The sequence below is a fragment of the Colossoma macropomum genome, unplaced genomic scaffold (assembly GCF_904425465.1).
Source record: "Colossoma macropomum unplaced genomic scaffold, Colossoma_macropomum, whole genome shotgun sequence".
Lineage (NCBI taxonomy): Eukaryota > Metazoa > Chordata > Actinopteri > Characiformes > Serrasalmidae > Colossoma > Colossoma macropomum.
In genome coordinates, this window is record NW_023494791.1 from 5537501 (window position 1) to 5557502 (window position 20002).

Here is a 20002-nt window from a genome sequence, read left to right on the forward strand (position 1 = left end):
CTCTTGGCTTCATGCATTTCTCTCTGGTTTGGTCAGAGAACTTGGTCTGGCTCCTTTATTCACAGCGCAGTCTCGTTATGTAACAGCACATTCCACAACCTGCAGTTAGTCTCCTGCTGCTGTTCACAAAGCAGTGAGTCAGCTCCATTCTGGACTGCAGCACTGATACCGACACACATTAAACACTGTTAGACCATGTTTGTGTGCAGGGGGAGTACAGTTCCATGTTATTTGCACAGCATGGGCTTCCTGCACTCTGCTACAGGACCTGACTAGCATATTAAAGCCAGAACCTCCAGATAACGGTGAACTTTGAAGTGTCATCAACTTGTATTGGTGTCCATAAATATGAGTCACAGTGATGCATTGTTTTATCCACTGCAACCTTTACACATGCAACTTTATTAATTTATTTTTAAGTGCAGAGAATGAAACATGATATGACGCATTAAACAGAAATATCAAAAACAAAATAACCCAGAACAGATAATAATAATAATAACTTACAATCTATAGCCATGGGATTCAAAAACAAACAGACTCTTTGTACAAAAATATCAAAAGATCTGCATTATTTCAGTGTTTTGACAGCTCTCTTATTGTTTTCAAGTATTGTTTGGCTTCATTAACAAATAAAATGAAAAATGGCTTTTGATTTGAATATTTGCATTCATGAATATGGAATTTAGCTAGCAATAAAATAAGACTGATTTTATATATATATATATATATATATATATATATATATATATATATATGATATAGTAATTAGCTACCTTAATAGGGGAGATCCAAACAAACACACACACACATACAAAAAAGAAGTTACTTTTAATTTTCTGTATAGTAAAGTAACAAATATCTTTCCAAAAGCTATAAGAGTGACGGCAGTTCCAAAATAAGTCAACTGAATTACAAATAATAGCAGTTTGTATCTATAGCATCATTAAATGTTTGCAAAATTGATGTAAACACTAAAACATACTTCTTTTATTTTACTGACAGGTAAGTATTTTGAGGACCAAATTCAAATTCCAATCATTATTCCAGTTGAGGCCACCAATAAGATTATTCCAGCAGGACACTGCCTGTGTAACAGAGACTATTTCCTTCTGAAACAACGCAGCTTTATTTCACTTTAGTGGTTCTGCAAATCAACACATAAACTCACATGCACGGTTTACCGCTCAGCCATTGGCTACAAGTGTATTAATATGCGCAGAGCGAAGCTTCTCATTGGTTAAAACGCAGCGTTGGCGTTTATATAAAGTTCTTGCACGTCTGATTAAAATTCTGACTCTGTTCTCGGCTGGGTGGTGCTGCTGGTGTAGAGATCACTTTTTTTTCTTCTGACGCAGCATTTATTTCTGAATCAACATGTCAGGAAAGGTCGTGCTGCATTACTTTGACGGACGAGGGAAAATGGAGTCCATAAGGTGGCTGTTGGCTGTTGCTGGTGTTGAGGTTTGTAACAGGCTGAGCACTTTTTAAAGGGAGCCACAGACAGAGACTGTAGATATTCATGCGTTTTCTTATTGCGTTCACAGTTCGAAGAGGTCTATTTGACAACAAGGGAGGAATATGAAAAACTGGTGAATGGTAGGTTCTGCTTTTCTTGGCTCAAACTCCACAGAGGCTCACATAACAGTCCCACCTACGAGCTGCGTGATCCTAAAAGTATTTCTTATCTGAACTCCAGATGGAGCTCTACTGTTTCACCAGGTTCCACTGGTGGAAATGGATGGAATGAAGCTGGTACAGTCAAAGGCCATCATGAATTACATAGCAGGGAAATATAACCTCTATGGAAAGGACCTTAAAGAGAGAGTTATGTGAGTATGAATCTATAACCTCAGCAGCTCTTGATCCTCCTAAACAAGGACCCCTTCTCACACCCCTCTGCTGTAAACTGCTGCACATGCACTTTATTACACACACTGTGATGTACATAACCACTACATACATTACATACCATAATCCTTCAGAATAAGAGCCTCTCACACTTTCCCCTGCTGTAGTTAATGCATATATGCACTTAAACTTGTTGCAATATGCATATTTGATAAATATGTGACCTTTCCATTTGAATTTGCTGTTAATTCCCTTAGATGTACATGCTGTATATATGTACCCCAGTACGGCAGTTTGTGTACCATGTATTTTATGTCTATATATATCATTTTCTATATTTATTTTATTGGATTTAATTTATCTTGACACCTGCACCAAGAGAAATTCTTGGTGAATAAAGATTCTTATTCTGCTCAGGGAATTATCAGCAGGCCCGCTTGAATCCATGCAGACCAATGTAATGTCCTTTTTTCCTTTCTTTCCAGGATTGATATGTATGCAGAGGCTGCTCGAGACATCATGGACATGATCATGATGCTGCCCTTTATCCCACCCGAGACAGTAAAGAGTGAGCTGGAAAAAGTGCAGGTCAAAGCCAAAGTCCGCACCCTTCCAGCTTTTGAAAAGGTGTGCAGCTCCTCACTATGAACCCCTTTTCTACTGCAGGTCTGAGTGAGAATGAAAGGGGAAATCCACCAATTTGTAAAAAACTCTGCATTATTCAGTGCTTGAGAGTAAACAAAGTCATTCAGAGTGGTTTGATGTGAAAGGGATCATTGCAGGGAAACATATTGACATGGATTTCTTTAAATAGGTGGTGACAGGAACCAGGGGTCCTAATGTGTACACACACATTGGCTTTGTTTACATCTTAGACATAAAGGCCCAATCCCATTTCCCCTCCTGCCCTTATCACTTAGCCCTTACCCCTCCGTTCACGTCTAGGAGTAGGGTGTCCTTATGTTTGTTGAGATAGAGGGGTGGGGCGAAGTGTTGGGGCTACACGGCCCTGCAAGCGCAGGTTTTTCAGAGGCTCAATCCAAACAGAGTGTTATGCGAAAAAAGGAAAAATGGCAAGATAGCTGTGCAAACGACCAAAGAAACCCACAAATGTGAAAATTTTCTCAGTTAAAAATTAAGATAACCATTGTATTACCTTAGTTTAATGACACTTCAATGTATTATGGTCCTTTTCCTCATAACAAGAATAAAAAATTGCTAGTAGTATGCTGATGTCTCGGTAGCTAGCTAGTTTAATTTCCCATTCCACCTTAAATAGTCCAGCAGTTCTGACGCCTGAAGTGCCAGAATGTAACTGCTGCTCCATTTAAGGTGGAACAGGAAAATTTGAACAAGAAGATGCAGAATTTCAGAATTAGAAGTAAGCAATAATAAATAATTATCACCCGTCCCCCCTCTTTGAAGGCATATGATTCCCTAAATGTAACTAAAGCCCAGCAGTGAGGAGCTGAACTTTACCCTCCTCTGCTGTCACTGCAGACTGGCAGGGTCGCCTACAGAGCAGCGCTAGTAGCTGTTAATGAAGTAATGCTCTTTTTATCTGAGGGTCCCATTTCATAGAGGAAGATTTCAACCACTACAACTTATAACTCAGTTCCAAGGGGCAAGGTGACCCTGGAAAACAAGGGGAAGGGGTAAAAATAAGAAATGGGATTGGGCCTTAATAATGCAGTAATTTTGGAAAATCAGTGCAATGCCCCTCTAAGCCTTGTATTTATCTCCTTCTTTAAATCTGTCTGTGCTGTATGTCTTTCAGGCTCTCGGTGCTTCTCAGTTTCTTGTGGGTAACCAGCTGAGCTGTGCGGATGTCAACTTCCTTGAAGCTTGTCTGATGCTGGAAGAGGAGTTGCCCACTATACTTTCATCCTTCCCCAACATCCAGGTGAGCTGCGTGTAGAAACATGTAGAACACACCTTTACTGTAAAGCAGTGTTTCTCAACCCTGGTCTTGGAGGCCCACTGCCCTGCACGTTTTAGTGCTTCTCCTGCTTTAACACACCCACTTACTCAATAATGGGCTGTTAATGAGCTGATTAGTTGGAGCTGGTGTGTTGGGAGCAGAAAGAAAACTAAAAAGTGAACGGCAGTGGGTTTTCAGGTTTCATGAGAAACACTATTGTAGAGTAGCTTGCAGAGAAATCTGAGACTAAAGTCTGAGAGCTTTACAAAGGCCGTAGTGAAAGATGCTGTAATATCCCTCAGGGTTGCTGAAGGTCTATTAGTGTGGTAACTAGAATATGCAGCAAAAGGCCTGAAAACATTAAGTAATGGAACCCTAGTTGGCACTTTTAAGCAGCAGTGTCCAGTCTTATCCACAAAGGGCTCGTGTGGCCATATGGTTTCATTCCAAAGAGCAGGAGCACACCTGACCAACTGTTCGGACGCTGTGACCAGTAGAATCAGGAGTGCTCCTGCAGGATTGGAAAGAAAATCTGCAGCCATTTGCAGATACGAGTGGACACCTCTTCTTTAGAGGTTTCAGAAGTCAGCCTTTAACCTTCGTCTGTTGTTGAACAAAGGCCGGCCAAACTATTTCATGAAACCACTGAAATATTTCACCTTTGCATGTCTTTCTCCTGTTTCAGGCATTCCAAAAGAGAATGGAAGCCATTCCAACAATCAACAAATTTCTGCAGCCTGGCAGCCAGAGAAAGCCTGTGCCTGATGAAGTTCATGTAAGAATTGTGAGGGAGGTATTGAGCCATATTTACGAGTAGGAAACTGGAGCACAGTCACAAATCAGTAAAGCGCTTAGATGCTTAATTGTGCCTTATGTGGAAGCAGGATTAAATACAGCTACATAAATTCTTAACGTAATAATTCTTTTCTTTGCAAGAAGCACTGAAGGAGTCTGTCAATGCATCTGCTTATATGTTCAGCTACAGGCAATTCTGAGCGTTAACTGCAAGTGTCAGTCACACAGAAGCATTGGATACCTATAATGCTTTGACCATTATTATTGCATTGACACAAACTAATAATACACATGTATTGTGAGTACTAATAAGTTAAATTCTAGATGAGCTACTGAATGACTTATCTTTATCTAAATCACAGCTATCTTTACAATAGCTTTGTATAATCTGTACACTGCATAATGTTAGCAGTTATTAGGGAATAAGCGACTGTGCAATAAAAGTGTTTATTACATTGACTGCAAGTCTTAAAGTGTACTGACTGTCTGCCATGTCTTTGCATTTCTAGCAGTAAACGCATTTCTAGAAACTGCTTGTGTTTTTTTGATTATTTGAATAACAGCAGTGGCCTTGTTGGGTTTGCTGGGAGAAGGTTAATTTTTTTGCTGTATATCTCTGTGTCTATAGCAAAATTAGGGGACATGGTAAGTGTAAAAAGATTAAAAAATAAGCTTTATTTGGAATGTACAAGGTAAGTATTTTACTCAAACAATGGCACTATCACGTGATTAGTACATACGTGATCCAGAGTTGGTACAATATGTAGCACAATATCTTAAGAGCAGTTTATATCATGGCGATTTTCAGAAGATCAGCAGTCGCACAACCATCAGGAGGCTGAAATCAGAGCACAGAATGACCTTTGGTACACTGCTATTAGACAGAGACATGGGTCAAAAGTCTGAAACAGGACTGACCAATGACCTACATTTGCTCATATTAACTAAATGACCAAAACAAGCACCGCTGATAAGATCTACAAGACTAAAACTACTATAGAGGTTTTTTGACAGAAAAATATATATGAAAATATAATTTCTAAATCTGAGTTTTTATAATAACCAGCTTGTAAGCCAGCTATACTGACAGCTCAGCTTCTGCATTACATCATACTGCTGTATGCAAGAGTTTGGGCACCACTGGCCAAATTACATGTTGATTTTCTAAAACAAATGTATGCTTTTGTGCCTGTTCATGATGTACACTCAAAGCACTTAAGTCTTCACCCTCACAATAACATCCCATAGTCTTCTTATTCCTGAAACATCTCTCAGCTTTTCTCCATGTGTTCTATTAATTATAATGCAGAATTTCTGTAATGGTGAAAAGGACACAGCAGTAGAATGTTAAATCTCAAATCCTCACCTTAATCCAGTCATAATACCTGCTGGCATCAATTTCCCAGAATTCTTGAATCTCACCCCCATCACAAGTGCCAAAGAACCAGAAGCAGCTAGAACAAAGAAAAACATAGAAAAACAAGCAGCGTGGAGTCAGATTAATGTGCAGAAAACATTTCAACTCATTCATTTGGAATAAATGACGAATCAACAGGGGCCAATCTGTATACTCACCAAGCGAGGTCCATATATCATGAGGGTCAGAAGATACCTTATAGGCTCCATATGCAGATATGGTTCCAAAAAACAGTCCTGCTATTAATGATGCCAAGCTTCCTGTGCAGGAATAATGGCATTTAAACGTTACATCAAATAGATTAAAAATAAAAGCTTTGTCAAACATCTCAGTATGAAATGCCACTGGAACGTAAAGGGGAATTCCTCCATTTTCATAATTTCTGAGTCCTTGTGATGTAAACAGTCATTTAGAGTGGTTTAATGTGAAATGGCTCATTGTAGAGACTCAGATTTCTCTACAGTGGTGGTGATAGAAACCAGGAGTCGCCATGTCTACAACACAAACATAGCCATTTTATTCACTATCAAAAAACCACCAGTGAACCCATATGTGTCTGAGTTTTTATATGTAATGTCAATGATGGTAAAATAGGCATAAATGTGAAAAGCTAAGTTTTCTTTGGGGACTATTTTGCCGTACAACACCCTGCATGTACCCCATCCGCCCGCCATGAATGGACTGAAATACATTTTAGGCCAAAACTTCATCACAAAACAGTTATAAAACGTTTCAGACATCAGGCAGCATATCTGCAGTCATTTCATGTAATAACTTGCTGTGAGGGAGCTTTCAGAGGTGGACGTCTGGTTCCTATCACCACCACTGTGAACAATTCTGACTCTGTAAGTTTCTCCAGAACCGAGCAGTTCACACTTCACACCAAACCACTCTGAACGACTTTGCTTATATATTAATCATTTAATTACGCAGAACATTTGAAAAGTCGGTGGAGTTCTCCTTTAATGGGTCACGTGTGGACACAGCATGAAGAATGCAGGGCAACATTACAGGACTAAAACAAGAAGCTAACTGGATAGTTACCTTTTCTTTTATACCCCATAAAACCTCCAAACACAACAGCAGCTGCAAAGCCAAAGCCCAGCCAGTCAACTGCCATACTGTCCGAGAAACAAACAGACGACACAAAGTTGGTTTCCTACTCCACCTTCTTGTTCGAATTTTCCCGTTCCACCTTAAATGGTGCAGCAGTTACAGTCTGGCGTCTTAAGTCTGAAGCGCGAGAATGCGGCAGTTGTACCATTTAAGGTGGAACGGGAGAATTCGAACAAGAAGCTGATTTTCTCCTCGTTCGTCAGTGTTGTTTTACAGTGAATGACTGAAAGCTTCTACAGCAAAACACGGGCTAGCTGGCTTTAAGTAGCTGCTAGACAGACTATAAACACCTTACCTTGTAGCTCTGGCGGACAGAAAGGAATCTGCAGTTACTGAGGCGTTAAAACGAGCGAAAACAGGTAAAACTCGAGCTTCGGTTAATTCGCACTACCGATATTATCAGAGCTGTGTCACGTAGCTACGGCGTTCGCGTTACGTCATTAAGGAAGTAACGGCCTATCGGCAATGCCGGGGTCCAAGCACTAGCACTGTGGATTGTGTCCAGTAAAGGCGAGCAGGGCACAGTACACATTGGCATTTACTGAATAGCCTTTAAAGTATTCGAGCAAGATTTAATATTTTAACATTTTAAGCAACCTACATTTCAGTGCTACAAATGAAAACAAACACTGTGTTTCCAGCACCTACTGCTTGTGAATAATTCAGGCGAACGTGGCAAGAGTGGGAACATTATACCATACCCATAACGCTGCTGTCAGAACAAAACTTCTCCGTTTTTGATGTTTTTCAGTTTTTTACATAATTTGAAAATGCATGTCGTCCTTTACATTGCATGTAGATTTCATGATGAATCAGTCAAAAGTAATGGACCAAAATGGTTCCATTGATTTATATATATAGTTTTCTACATCATTTCAACACACCAGCATTTACATTAACTTACATTAAAAGGTAAGAGTGTTTTTGCCTTCTGTAAAGTTAATATTTTGGAGATACTTGTTTTTCATTGGACAGTGAGGACATATAAATATATATATATATATATATACATACATACACACACACATATATATATATATATACATACATACATACATACACACACACACATATATATATATATATATATATATATATATATATATATATATATATATATATATATATATATATATGCACATACATCCTATGACGGTGCCATATTTAAAGTCACTGAGCTCATCAGTACGACCCATTCTTTTGCCAGTGTTTGTGTATCGAGACTGCAAAACCATGTGCTTAATAGCAATGGGTGTGGCTGAAACACCTGAACTCCACAATTAGAAGGTGTGTCCCAATATAGTGTATGTATATAAGTGTGTGTATGTATATGTGTGTGTGTGTGGAAAGTGAAAAGATGCTATGTCTCGCATAGAAAATTTATTTTTGACCATAAAGTAGAGCTGATTTGATTAATCTGTGCATATAATGTCCAAAAAAATACTGCTTTCAATGTATATTAGTGAGATATTGAGTTCATTCATTGTTTATGTTTGGGAGCTTAGTTGTAACATTGTGTTAAACTAACCCTACTGTGTGTACTTCAACGTGGCTCGCTCCCAATTTGAGTTATTCATATGCTTCAAAATGATACTGTACTACAGCCACCAAATCGGAAAGTAAAATAATATAGAAGTGACTTATTTACACAACTAATTCAAAAACATTTGATTCCTGTAAAGTATGTAGAAGGAAAACTCTGCTTTTCTCATCTGTCTTAAGAACTTCCTTCGGTTAACCTCAGACCTACAGCAATGTTTCCCAACCTTTGTCCCGGAGGCTCCCTGCTCTGACACACCCACTTCAGCTCAGTAAGGGGTTGTTAATGAGCTGATTAGTTGGATTAGGTTTGTTGGAAGCAATGAAAACACTAAAACACTGTCTCAAACCCCAGAAAGCAGCTGAGGAAGGCCGATACGGTAAAGAAGCTTGTCCCATTTTGTAGAACCCTTCAAAATCTTCAATTACAGACACAAATTTGGTCTGACAAGTAGGGGACCAACATCAGGACGCTGAACTTTCTGTACAGTAATAAAAACATAAAACCATGTAAACAAAGTGTTTTTACAGTGACAGTTATCATATTGATATGCAATGCCAATAGTAAACACAAACACAAATAATATTATTAACAGGAATAATAATATCATTCATAGTATGTAGATTCAGTTTTCTTGCCTATTACAATGGCATTATTTTCTATTTGTATGTTGCTAGAAATGATTTGATAACTGTTATGGTAACTAATCAACTAGTGATCACACTACAGTAGTGTTTCTTTCTTTTTGTCATTACTGGTTTTATCTAAATGAAACAATCTCCCACCATCTATCACGTGTTACAACCCCTGGTTATAATAGTACTTTCATGTGCTTTGTGCTGCCATTTTGTGTAGCACAAAGCCATATGAAAAATAGCATAAACAGCTGTGATGATTTGCACCAGAGTTTGTAATGAAAATTTTAACTTAATATTTTTAAATATAAGTTTTGAATGTGTTATTTGACAGACAACTACCTCAACAACTAAATACAGTATAATTTTTTTTCAGTATTTATTGTGTCACTTTTTACATTTATTACAGTTTCCATTCTTTTTAGGAGACTCACTTTCAGTTTCTCAAAGAAATCTGCAGATTTTTTTTTCACACCTCCAAAGTTCAGTCTGTGTAAACAGTTTGGGAAACTTGTTTTTTTCATTTATTTTCCTTTGACTTTCGCCTTCCGTAAATATGTTCTGAGAAATGAATGACGTACTTAAAGGCTGTTTTTACTGGAGTTTAAATAAATGAAGGGCAGTCTGACTCTTTCACAGGACTGCTGTATGGCATCTCACTACGATTTCACACACACTAATCTTACTGCTATGGCAGACTGTTTATAAGTGTGTGATTTTGGGCACAGCTCGGTCCTGCAGTACCGCACAGCTTAGCCCTGCCTGATGATACAGACTCATTAGCTTGATAATCAATCAAGTGTTAGAGCAGAGAATGCACTGCTTACACTGGGAAACTGAAAGAAAGAGACTACATCTGTGGTTTAGATCATCAGTTCTCCACTCAATACTGACCTGACTCATTAAAAGCTGGACACGAGTACTGGAGCATATTTGACTGAATAAATATTTGCCTTAAGATTAACTTTTATTTAATTTGCTTTAAGATTTAACATTAAAAAGAGGGAAAAAGGGGTATAAACACTTTTTCGTCAGTAAAGCTCATAAAGGACAAATCTGGGCTTTCTCTTCAGTCTCATCATTAATAAAGTAAAAGCCATTGGTGGGATGGTCATACAGGTGTCACGGCCAGGGCAAGTCTAACTGAGTACCCAGGGCGCACTCAAAGGGCCTTGGCTAAAAATATTTGGTATATGAATTAAAGAAAATATACACGGTATATGATTTAAACAAAGATAACTTCTTTCTTCCATGGTTTGATGTGGTTTGTAAACACAAAGTTAGATGACGTGATGTTCACTCCTCAGTCTATACACTCGTTAATTCACTGTTTTTTGTGACATCATGAAAACCAGATCATTTACATAATTCTGTCTATTCACCCTACAGTAGTTTAGCTCCACCCACTCACACTGACATTATAAGGAGTGTTTTAACCCAGACTGCTTTCTGAATGAGGTGCAATACAAGGCAGCCAATCAGAACAGAGGTCTCAAAGGCACAGTAACAAAAACAGCCTATTTAATTAAGGGTCAAACAGAGGCCAGAAAGTGGTCATTAAAATGACTTGTGACTTTTTGGTACATAAATCCATACAAATGTTATAAAGTGAATTAGTGTTTTTACTAAATTAATACAGGTAAAATAAGTAGAGAGTTAATTTTGCATCTGTAATAAATAACGGATGCCTCCCCTTCTTCTCTGTTTAATATGAACAACGAACAGCCAACAGGAAAAACCTTCTTTGGTTCATTTTAACAATTCTGTCAATTCTTACAGCCTAAAATAAGTGAGGCTGTTGGAAAGTTAAGCAAATGTTTCAGAACATTTTTTTTCAAGAATGCCACTCATTTTTATAATTGGTTTTAAAAGAAAATGTAGAAAGAAATGAGAATTCTTTTTTGGTCCAATCCCATTTCTCCCCTTGCCCTGAGCCCTCCGTTTTGCACGTTCACGTCTAGGGGTAGGCTGTCCCAATTTTTGTTGAGATAGAGGGGGAGGGCGAAGTGTTAGGGCTACATAGCCCTCCAAATGCAGGTTTTTCAGAGACTCCAAACAGAGTGTTATGAGAAAAGAAGAAAAACCAGAAATATGGCTGCGCAAGCGACCAAAGAAACCCACAATTGTGAGAATTTTCTCCATTAAAATTACGATAACCACTGTATTGTCTTAGTTTAATGTCATTTTAATGCATTATGGTCCTTTTCTTTATAACAAAAATAAAATTCCCTAATACGTCAGTGTCTCGGAAGCTAGCTAGCAAAATTTTGAACAAGAAGTTAACAAATATCTGACTTCATATCACTGAAGAATTAGGGGTGGGTGATAATAAATAATTGCCCCCTCCTTTGAAGGCATATGATGCCCTAAATGTAACTAAAGCCCAGCAGTGAGGAGCTGAACTTTACCCTCCTCTGCTGTCACTGCAGACTGGCAGGGTCGCCTACAGAGCAGCGCTGGTAGCTGTTAATGAAGTAATGATCTTTTTATCTGAGGGTCCCATTTCATAGAGGAAGATTTCAACCACTACCCCTTGTGACTCCGAGGGGCAAGGTGACACTCAAAAACAAGGGGTAGGGGTAAAAAATAAGAAATGGGATTGGGCCTTAATGTGGGGAGGGTAACCATCTGTATTTTTATTTATTTTATTTTTAGTTAGATTTGTAATCATTAGTTGTTTTATTATTTTGGCATATGCTCATCCGTGAAGCCATCACCCTACTAACTTAGCATCTTATAAAAATAAACCTGAGCTGCTTTGCTGGTTAAAAAGTGTCCGGTGTTTGGTCCGGCAGCAGGTCTGGGGAGAGAACCCACTCTTATTTTCTGTTACAGCCTGATCCTAGACCGGGTCATAACAGAATTGGGGGCTCGTCTGGGATTTTACAGAATTATCCCACATACAAGCAGCATGAAGGCAATCCTGAAGGCCTAATGCTTTATTACACTCACAGCCATGCACGGTCACTGGTATGCGTGTAGAAATGAACAAATTTAACAGACAAAAAAGGTGTCATTAGAAAGTCATTTATTGCATGGTTTTATTGGTAAAAGCAAAAAAAGACAGCATACATTTATATGGCCTTCGGCTGACTCACACAGTCTGATATGTGTTGAGGAGCTGTTTTACACTAATATGGCTATTTCAGTCACACTGCTGCAACACGTATTTAAAGGTCTGGCATAAACGCAGCACCAAATTCAGTGACGGTCTCTTACATGTACTGTCCCACAGTTCAATGACATTGAGGGAGAGAGACAAAAAGAGAGAGAGACAGTTATCAGTAATGTAAAGGCCTCCATCTTCAGTATGAACAAATATTTGCTTTCTTAAACACACGTTAAAAAGGTGCTCAGTGCAGTTCATAAAATGCTGTGTAGAGTCAAGTTTCACTAATTTCATGTTTTTGGCGCTCAAAGCGAATAATAACCCAATATAGATGTTTATTTTTCACAAAATTGCTAGAATACTGAGTCTGGGAGAGAGCAAATCTCAACATAAATAAGGTGTCAGAGTACAGACTATAGCTTTTAAATGTACAAATAGAAAAAAATAATAGGTCCAGTGAAGACTGGCTAGCTGAATTTTCTATTTAGAAGATGGATGCCCTAAAAATCATACTCATGCAATTACCTCTGCCATTGCTGCCCATAAGGTGGTGTCTTCACTTTACAAAACAGTTTAAGGTTGTCATTTAAACACAGATGTGTTCATAAAAACTGACTGGCTTTATCTGAAAATACTTCAATAAAGCACTGATTACTTTTGGAGCCAGTGACCCACTGAACTGAACACGCCTTTAAAGCATTTGGCACCATTTATGATGAACAGTAACCCACATACAGGGACAGAAAGAGGACAAAAAACAAAAAAATTCTCAGGATGCACCGATAAACATGTTTTGAAGGCTGATAACAGATCATGAGAGATGTGCTGGTATCAGATACAGTCGTACGCAAAAGTTTGACCACCTCTAATTACATAATTTGTGAAGTTTGCAAAAATAAGATGCCATCTACAGAGAACAAACTTATTTTGTGCACATTTCAATGCAAAAAATGTCTATTTGCTGAGATTAAAATACTGAGAAAACAAAAAACATACTGGCAAATTTTGTATTTTATGTTAAATTCAGCAAATAAACAGTAATTGTGTATTAATATGTGCAGAAGTGTGTCTCTGTAGAGGATGTGTTCACTTATTTACATTTCAAAATCAACAAAACATAGAATTTGATCGGGGGCACCCAAACGTTTGCATACAACGGTATACAAGAGATTCATATTCACCCAGTCGTTTGCAGTATTTCAAATATGTACCTCCCTTAATTTACTAATTAAAGAGTAATAATAAAATACTCCAGATTGCTTGAGTATATTTGCGCTGTGTCAGCCAAAGTCGTATCAGTGCATCCATAAAAAACGTCTTTTAGACAAACACATTTCAGAGCAGACATTTCAATTCAGACCCAAGACCTGAAATTTCAACAACACTGTGTCGGTGTGTCAGTGAAAAGCAGAGTCCATCCACACTGGAACAGCTGCTACCACCAGATATGGACAGTGCAAATCAGATTTAATCACCAGGTAAAGTTTTTAGATGAAGGACAGACAGCAGGAGGTACAACAGATAAACACTGAGCCATAAAATCTATGCATAACCTTTAAAAACTGATCGAGAGCCCTTTCTGCACTTTCAGAGCTGCTACAATAGAGACGCCAATTTCAGATATTTTATAAATTTTTTTTTTAAAAAGAAATGATCAGTTTTCAGTGCTTGTTCAAAAAAAGAAAACATGGGTGGAAAAATAAAAACCAGTTCATTTTGCATTCACACCACCACACAGCATGCATACGCTATAATCTGTGGACATACAAGAGGTCATCGAGTTAACATGTTCTTGTGATACACAGGGATATGCTGGTTATATCTTGTAGCATTTGTGTAATCATTGATCTCAACTCACTGAACTCACTCAAATCCAAAAAAAGTAAACAGAAATCTGGACTGGTTATGACAGAAAACATCCATAAAGCACACACAGTCCAAATTAAATCTGACATCTGAACCCTGTGGACAGCTTTCAGGTAGAATAGTTTTTCAAAGCAAATATGCTGAAATTTGAAAATAAATTCTTATAAAAGCATTTTATGTTCAGTGCAATGAACAGAGCAAAATGTCATCGGAAAAAAAAAACTGCAAAGGCATTTTCACTGGAGGAGAGTAATAAATAATGGGCAACATGACTCAATGTATGAGTGCAATTACACAGTAAAGCACTGTAGGGCCAAAGTTAGACAAGAAGCTTTAGTTTCAAAGGCTTTTAAGTCAATCTAAATCAATACACAGTGCCACTGCTGGTCTAGAGGGGGAGTATTTTTGGAAATTCCCATGCTTGAAGATCATAAAATGTCAGCATTGTGCATGAGGAGAGACTTAACATCGTATTCCCATTAGAATGAACTTGCACATGGTATATTTTGTCAATGACAAGCTAAAATGTTTGCATATACTTTTTTAAAAAGGGACTTCTACCATTTTTGCAAATCCTCTGCATACTTAAATTGCTAAGTTGTAATCAGTCATTCAGAGTGGTCTGGTGTGAAATGCTCTGTTCTAGAGAAGTCAGATTAGTTCACAGTGGTGGTGAACCAGGAACCAGACCTCTAAAAGCTCCCTCAGAGAGCTGGATCTATAAAGTGGTCACAGAAATGCCGAATGATGTCTGACACACTGTTTTATGACAGTTCTGAGTTAAGGCCTGTGTACAGAAGTCCGGAGAGGCCATGAGGTAGATATAATTTTCTGAATTATCTTGAGATAACAAGTTAACTTTCTTGTGATCGCAAGACAACACAGTTGTTACCTTGAGATGAAGCGTTAACCATCTTGTCATCTCAAGATAAAGTTCTTATGAGCTAAGTTAATTATCTTGTGATCTCAATATAATGTTATCTTGAGATAAGTTAATTATCTTGTGATATCAAGATGAAGTTATTATCTTGAGATAAGTTAATTATCTTGTGATCAAGATAAGAAAGTTATTATAACAAGTTGATTATCTTGTAATCAAGACAAAGTTTTTATCTTGAGATGACGAGTTAATTATCTTGTAATCTCAAAACAACAAAGTTGTTATCTTGAGATGAAGAGTTAACTGTCTTGTGATCTTAAGATAGTTATTATGAGCTAAGTTAATTATCTTGTGATCTCAACATAATGTTATCTTGAGATAACAAGTTAATTATCTTGTGATCAAGATAAGAAAGTTACTATGAGATAAGTTGATTAACTTGTGATCAAGACAAAGTTTTTATCTTGAGATGAAGAGTTAATTATCTTGTAATCTCAAGACAACAAAGTTGTTATCTTGAGATGAGTTAACTATCTTCTGATCTCAAGATAATGTTATCATGTTAATCTTGTGATCTCAATATAATGTTCTCCTTCCCTGGAGGAACGTAATTTCACTCCACTGTGTACATAGATGGAATGACAATAAAAGCTTCTTGACTTGATCTTGAGATAAGTTAATTATCTTGTGATCAAGACAAAAAAGTTGTTATCTTGAAATAATGAGTTAACTATCTTGTGATCTCAAAATAACAATCCAGAAAATTATAGCAACAGCTCATGGCCCCTCCGGACTTCTGTACTTATGCCATTTGTTTTTTTTACTTATTTAAATGCTTTTATTGTGCTTTTATTACACACAGTACGCTGTAAATCTGCTTTTAATTACTATTTTAACATTTTCAGCATTTACATATAAAACTCTGATGGCACCTGTAGGTTCACTGGTGGTTTTTGATAGTAAATAAATGGCTATATTTGTGTTGTAGTCATGGCGACCCCTGGTTCCTATCACCACCACTGTAAAGAAATCTGTGTTGGTAAGTTTCTCTACAATAAACTATTTCACATTAAACCACTCTGACTGACTTTTTTAACATTTCATTGATCACATAATGTAGAAATTCTGGAAAATGTGGAATTCCACTTAAAACAGAGCCCAGATTATCTAAGAAGATTACATGAGTAATGCAGGGGGCATGGAATTGTATTATGGCGTCCTGACCAACAGCGCATCTATTGCGCAATACTGGTAAAAAGTGCTAGAGCAGCCCAGTAGAGGGAGTCCATGTGAAGTTCAGAGCAATTGTGTTAACGCTCTGAGGCTGCCTAGTCCACGTCTGTGATTTAAAGGCACGTACAGAGTTGATCGAATGTCACTGTGTCAAGCCTTTCTTTGAATTCGAACAGCTTAACAACTGCAGTTTTCATTTTCATGCGCAGTGTTGATGTTTTTGGGACAAAATAACCACCAGTAACCATTAAAAGCAAAACATTTGCAAAATAAAATAGAATACAGTAAAGCAATGCATATACTTATTTGTTTTGAGAATAAAATACTATAATTGAATAGCTATAGAGGTAACTGGGTTAGCTTTGACTGTTAAAGGCAGGTTACACTGTAATGCCCCATTACACTCTACCTAATAAACATGTATGCATTATTTACGCCAACAATACATCGCTCTCATCAATCAGGTTACACTTTATAAACTCAACACTCCTACATCCTGCAAGTTTGGCAATATTTTGTGATACATTTAGCAATTGTGCAAACAGGTAAAATTAAAAGCCCGCTTCAGTGGACTGTTTCGATTTAATTAGAGCAAAGAAATAATAAACATATTTGATGTGTAACACAATAAAAAAATCATGCAAAACCAACAGAATTAAAACAATCAAGATCCCAAACATACAGACAACATTATGAAGCAATAGAGATGTCAGAAGAAAAATAATTGCCAAAATCCCATCAGAATCAAAGCCACAAAAACCTGAACAGTGCTCTCTCTATGGGAAAGCAGAAGACAAAATGAGCCAATAACCCAACTAAACATCTCTTCCTTTCTTTTTTTCCACTTTACATGGTATTAAAGAGGATTGTATACTCCAGATGAGCTGGTGAAAGGTAAGGAAACCTGCATGACGCACATGTGTACGACCCAACAGAGATAACGAGATGAAAGAAAAGGGACAAGAAACGATGTGCTTTTTCCCTTAAAGGTATAAACTAGAGATGGCATATCAGTATTGATGGTTATCGGTATCAAACTGATATCAGCAGAAAATGCTGGATGGGATATCGGAGGGAAAAAAAATTAAAAATCTGATCCAATCCTGTAACTAATCTATCCTGAAACAGCACTCACTCACACTGCTAGCTGTGTAGTTCTTCCTGTGGGGTTAAAAGAGTGACAGTAGTTTCAGCATCATAGGATCAACATCTCTACTTTTTGATGCTTATCTTAAGAGATGCGCTTCAATTAAAGCTACACTATGTAAGATTACCGGCAAAAAACAGGCTAAAATATGGTGAGTGAATCAGTGATCTAAAAGTCAGAGGTGTCGGGTCAGATTTCACAGGAGTTCTCAGACCACGTCATCCATCTTTATGTCACACGATGTTTAGATCTCAAATGCTAAACCAACATTAACTGATGAAGATATGACAACAGCAGACAATTCCACATCCAAGTTTTGACTGAGTTCTCTCTGAATATTCTCTCAACACACTCGCAATCTTTAGATTCATCCTCTCAGGAAGGGGTCTGGAGCACCCTAGTTACAAAACGTTCTTCTGCACATTGCATGCAATTACACATTTCCACCAGAGAGGTCTCCAAATCCCTAAATCTTACCAGTATAGCTTTAAAAATAGCACATTTCAAAGTTTAGTTGTATTTAAAGAAGAAATGTCAAATCCGTATCGACCAGTATTTAAGGTTTCAATCGGGGCCCCTGAGCATGTGCAGTTTTGGAAGACCCACAATCTGATAATAATGCCCCCCTTAAAAAGAAAAACAAACTCTGCACAGTTAAATTTATGCAAATTTTTGTGTTAAGGGGCTTTTCACCATTATAAATATAGTGGCAGGGTACCTAATCTAATTTTTGCATCTGCAGTTGTGCCATGTTGTGCCATCTCTAGCTTAGACCTATTAAAGTTGTATGTAAAAGTTTAAACAGCCCCAGTCAGATCACGTTTTATAGATTTTCTAAGTGAAAATACGTTAACACATCCTCTACAGGGAAGACACTTAAATACTGCATTTTTCTGCTAATTGTTGTGCACAATTTCTAACAAAGTGGGAAAAACAAAACTTAAAAAAAGTGCTATAATTTTCGCTAAGGCGACATTTCATAGATTTTTCCCCCCAGTATGTTAAATTCAGCAAATAAACAGTCACAAAATGTACATAAGTGTGTTCTCTATAGAGGATGTGTTCACTTACTCCTGCTCAGAAAATAAACAAAACGTGTCATTTGACTGGGGTACCCAAATTTTTGAACGCAGCTACAAGAGCCACTTTTTTGCGCAAAAATCCTAGGATGTGTGAACACAGTGGGTTGAAAACTTAAGCATCTAACCAGTAAACCAAACATCTCTCCACTGATATGAGTTGGCAGAAGGTCAGTAGCTTCCTTTCTCTTATGGACTTATATGGACCCACAACCACCCAAGAAGAGTCCCACAGATCCAGGTTCTGACATACAGTTTTCTACCTGGTTCGGTTAACAGCATCGGCACAGTGAGGCCACTCAGAACCAAGAGTGAAGGCAGCGTCTTTGTCAGGCTAAGTGGTGACACTCGACCTTCTCCTGGGAACCTGCACTTTTTGCCAGGCTCATCAGACTCATAGAAAGTGGTCATCAGCCTAAAGGAAAGGGTTAAGCACTTTCTGAGATCATGTCAACTTAATACATCTCAGTGGAATAAATTATAAGCAAACACTACATTGCAATCTCAGTTACTGTTGCACTGAAACTGGAAAGAATATTACTGGCAAGGCTGCTAACGGAAGTGGGATTACTCACTTATCCTTAACCTCAAATCTCTCATGCAGCCACCTGCGGAAGAAGCCTGGCTCTGGAGGAATTTCCCTCATGTCCACTCGTTCAAAGTAGATATGCACTCTGGGGCATTCCTTGCACAGGAACTCTGTCAAAGTGAAGCAAGTTAAAGAGAAACTGATAACATATGTTGATAACATATATTAGACATTAATACAGTAAAAAAACAAGTATCTCTAAAATGGTTTAGGTCAACAATGATAATCAGTTTTAAAGGGGAGTTCCATGGAAAATAGTGATTCAACCTGTGGGCCTTGGTGTTACTGCTAGGTGACCTTGGCCATCTCTCAACCCATTTTTTCACCTTACAATGCCCTGCATGTACCTCTCCACTATGAATCATCAAAAATATATTAAAAATATGATTTAGGCCAAAAGCTCATCTTAAAACTACAATAAAACAATGTCTCAGACATCAGGCAGCATATTCATAACCATTTCATACCACTCATACCATCTCATATCACTTCAAGAGGTTAAGGTCAACAATGAAAATTAGTTTTAAAGGGGAGTTCCATAAATACTAGTGATTTAACCTGTGGACCATGGTGTTATCGCTAGGGGGCCGTTGGCCATCTCCCAACCCCTGACCACCCTCCAACCCCCCTTCCAAAAATCTGTTACAATATAGATTTAATGTAACGTTATTTTATACTGACAACTGTTTATTTATGACAATAAAACATCATATTTTTACTGAGCACTGTGATTGGTCAGGCAAAATGATAGACCACTATATTTATATTTTCAGTTTCTTTGGGGACTGTTTTTGTCTTAAAGTGCCCTACATGTACCTCTCCAC

The 20002-nt window shown here is 37.8% G+C and overlaps 3 protein-coding genes across 3 annotated transcripts in view; 1 reads left to right on the plus strand and 2 right to left on the minus strand.

The window, feature by feature from the left end:
* LOC118810144 (glutathione S-transferase 3-like) overlaps positions 1-5097 on the plus strand; it is an 18309-nt gene extending 13212 nt beyond the window's left edge. The window contains exons 2-7 of the mRNA XM_036573704.1: positions 1423-1464; positions 1548-1599; positions 1700-1832; positions 2337-2478; positions 3629-3754; positions 4458-5097. Of these exons, the coding sequence (XP_036429597.1) occupies positions 1423-1464; positions 1548-1599; positions 1700-1832; positions 2337-2478; positions 3629-3754; positions 4458-4589 (627 nt within the window). The 3' untranslated portion in view covers positions 4590-5097. The remainder of the gene's footprint in view (positions 1-1422; positions 1465-1547; positions 1600-1699; positions 1833-2336; positions 2479-3628; positions 3755-4457) is intronic.
* A 124-nt stretch (positions 5098-5221) lies between these two features.
* On the minus strand, positions 5222-7574 carry LOC118810147 (transmembrane protein 14A-like). The gene is made up of 5 exons (XM_036573707.1): positions 7396-7574; positions 7029-7105; positions 6143-6244; positions 5934-6021; positions 5222-5405 (listed from the first exon to the last, which is right to left on the minus strand). Exons 2-5 carry the CDS (start codon positions 7102-7104, stop codon positions 5372-5374), a joined length of 300 nt encoding a protein of 99 aa, XP_036429600.1. The 5' UTR covers position 7105; positions 7396-7574; the 3' UTR covers positions 5222-5371.
* A 4712-nt stretch (positions 7575-12286) lies between these two features.
* The window catches only part of agpat5 (1-acylglycerol-3-phosphate O-acyltransferase 5 (lysophosphatidic acid acyltransferase, epsilon)), a 29157-nt gene continuing 21441 nt past the window's right edge, over positions 12287-20002 (minus strand). The window contains exons 7-8 of the mRNA XM_036573709.1: positions 19165-19288; positions 12287-19004 (exon numbers count right to left, since the gene is read on the minus strand). Of these exons, the coding sequence (XP_036429602.1) occupies positions 18779-19004; positions 19165-19288 (350 nt within the window). The 3' untranslated portion in view covers positions 12287-18778. The remainder of the gene's footprint in view (positions 19005-19164; positions 19289-20002) is intronic.

Excerpts from the sequence above, each read along its gene's own strand:
- LOC118810147 (XM_036573707.1), bottom strand. The coding sequence starts at position 7,104 with ATGGCAGTTGACTGGCTGGGCTTTGGCTTTGCAGCTGCTGTTGTGTTT. Across the intron at positions 6,245-7,028 it reads TATGGGGTATAAAAGAAAAG|GAAGCTTGGCATCATTAATA; the intron begins GTAACTATCCAG and ends ATTCCTGCACAG. Across the intron at positions 6,022-6,142 it reads TGATATATGGACCTCGCTTG|CTGCTTCTGGTTCTTTGGCA; the intron begins GTGAGTATACAG and ends TCTTTGTTCTAG.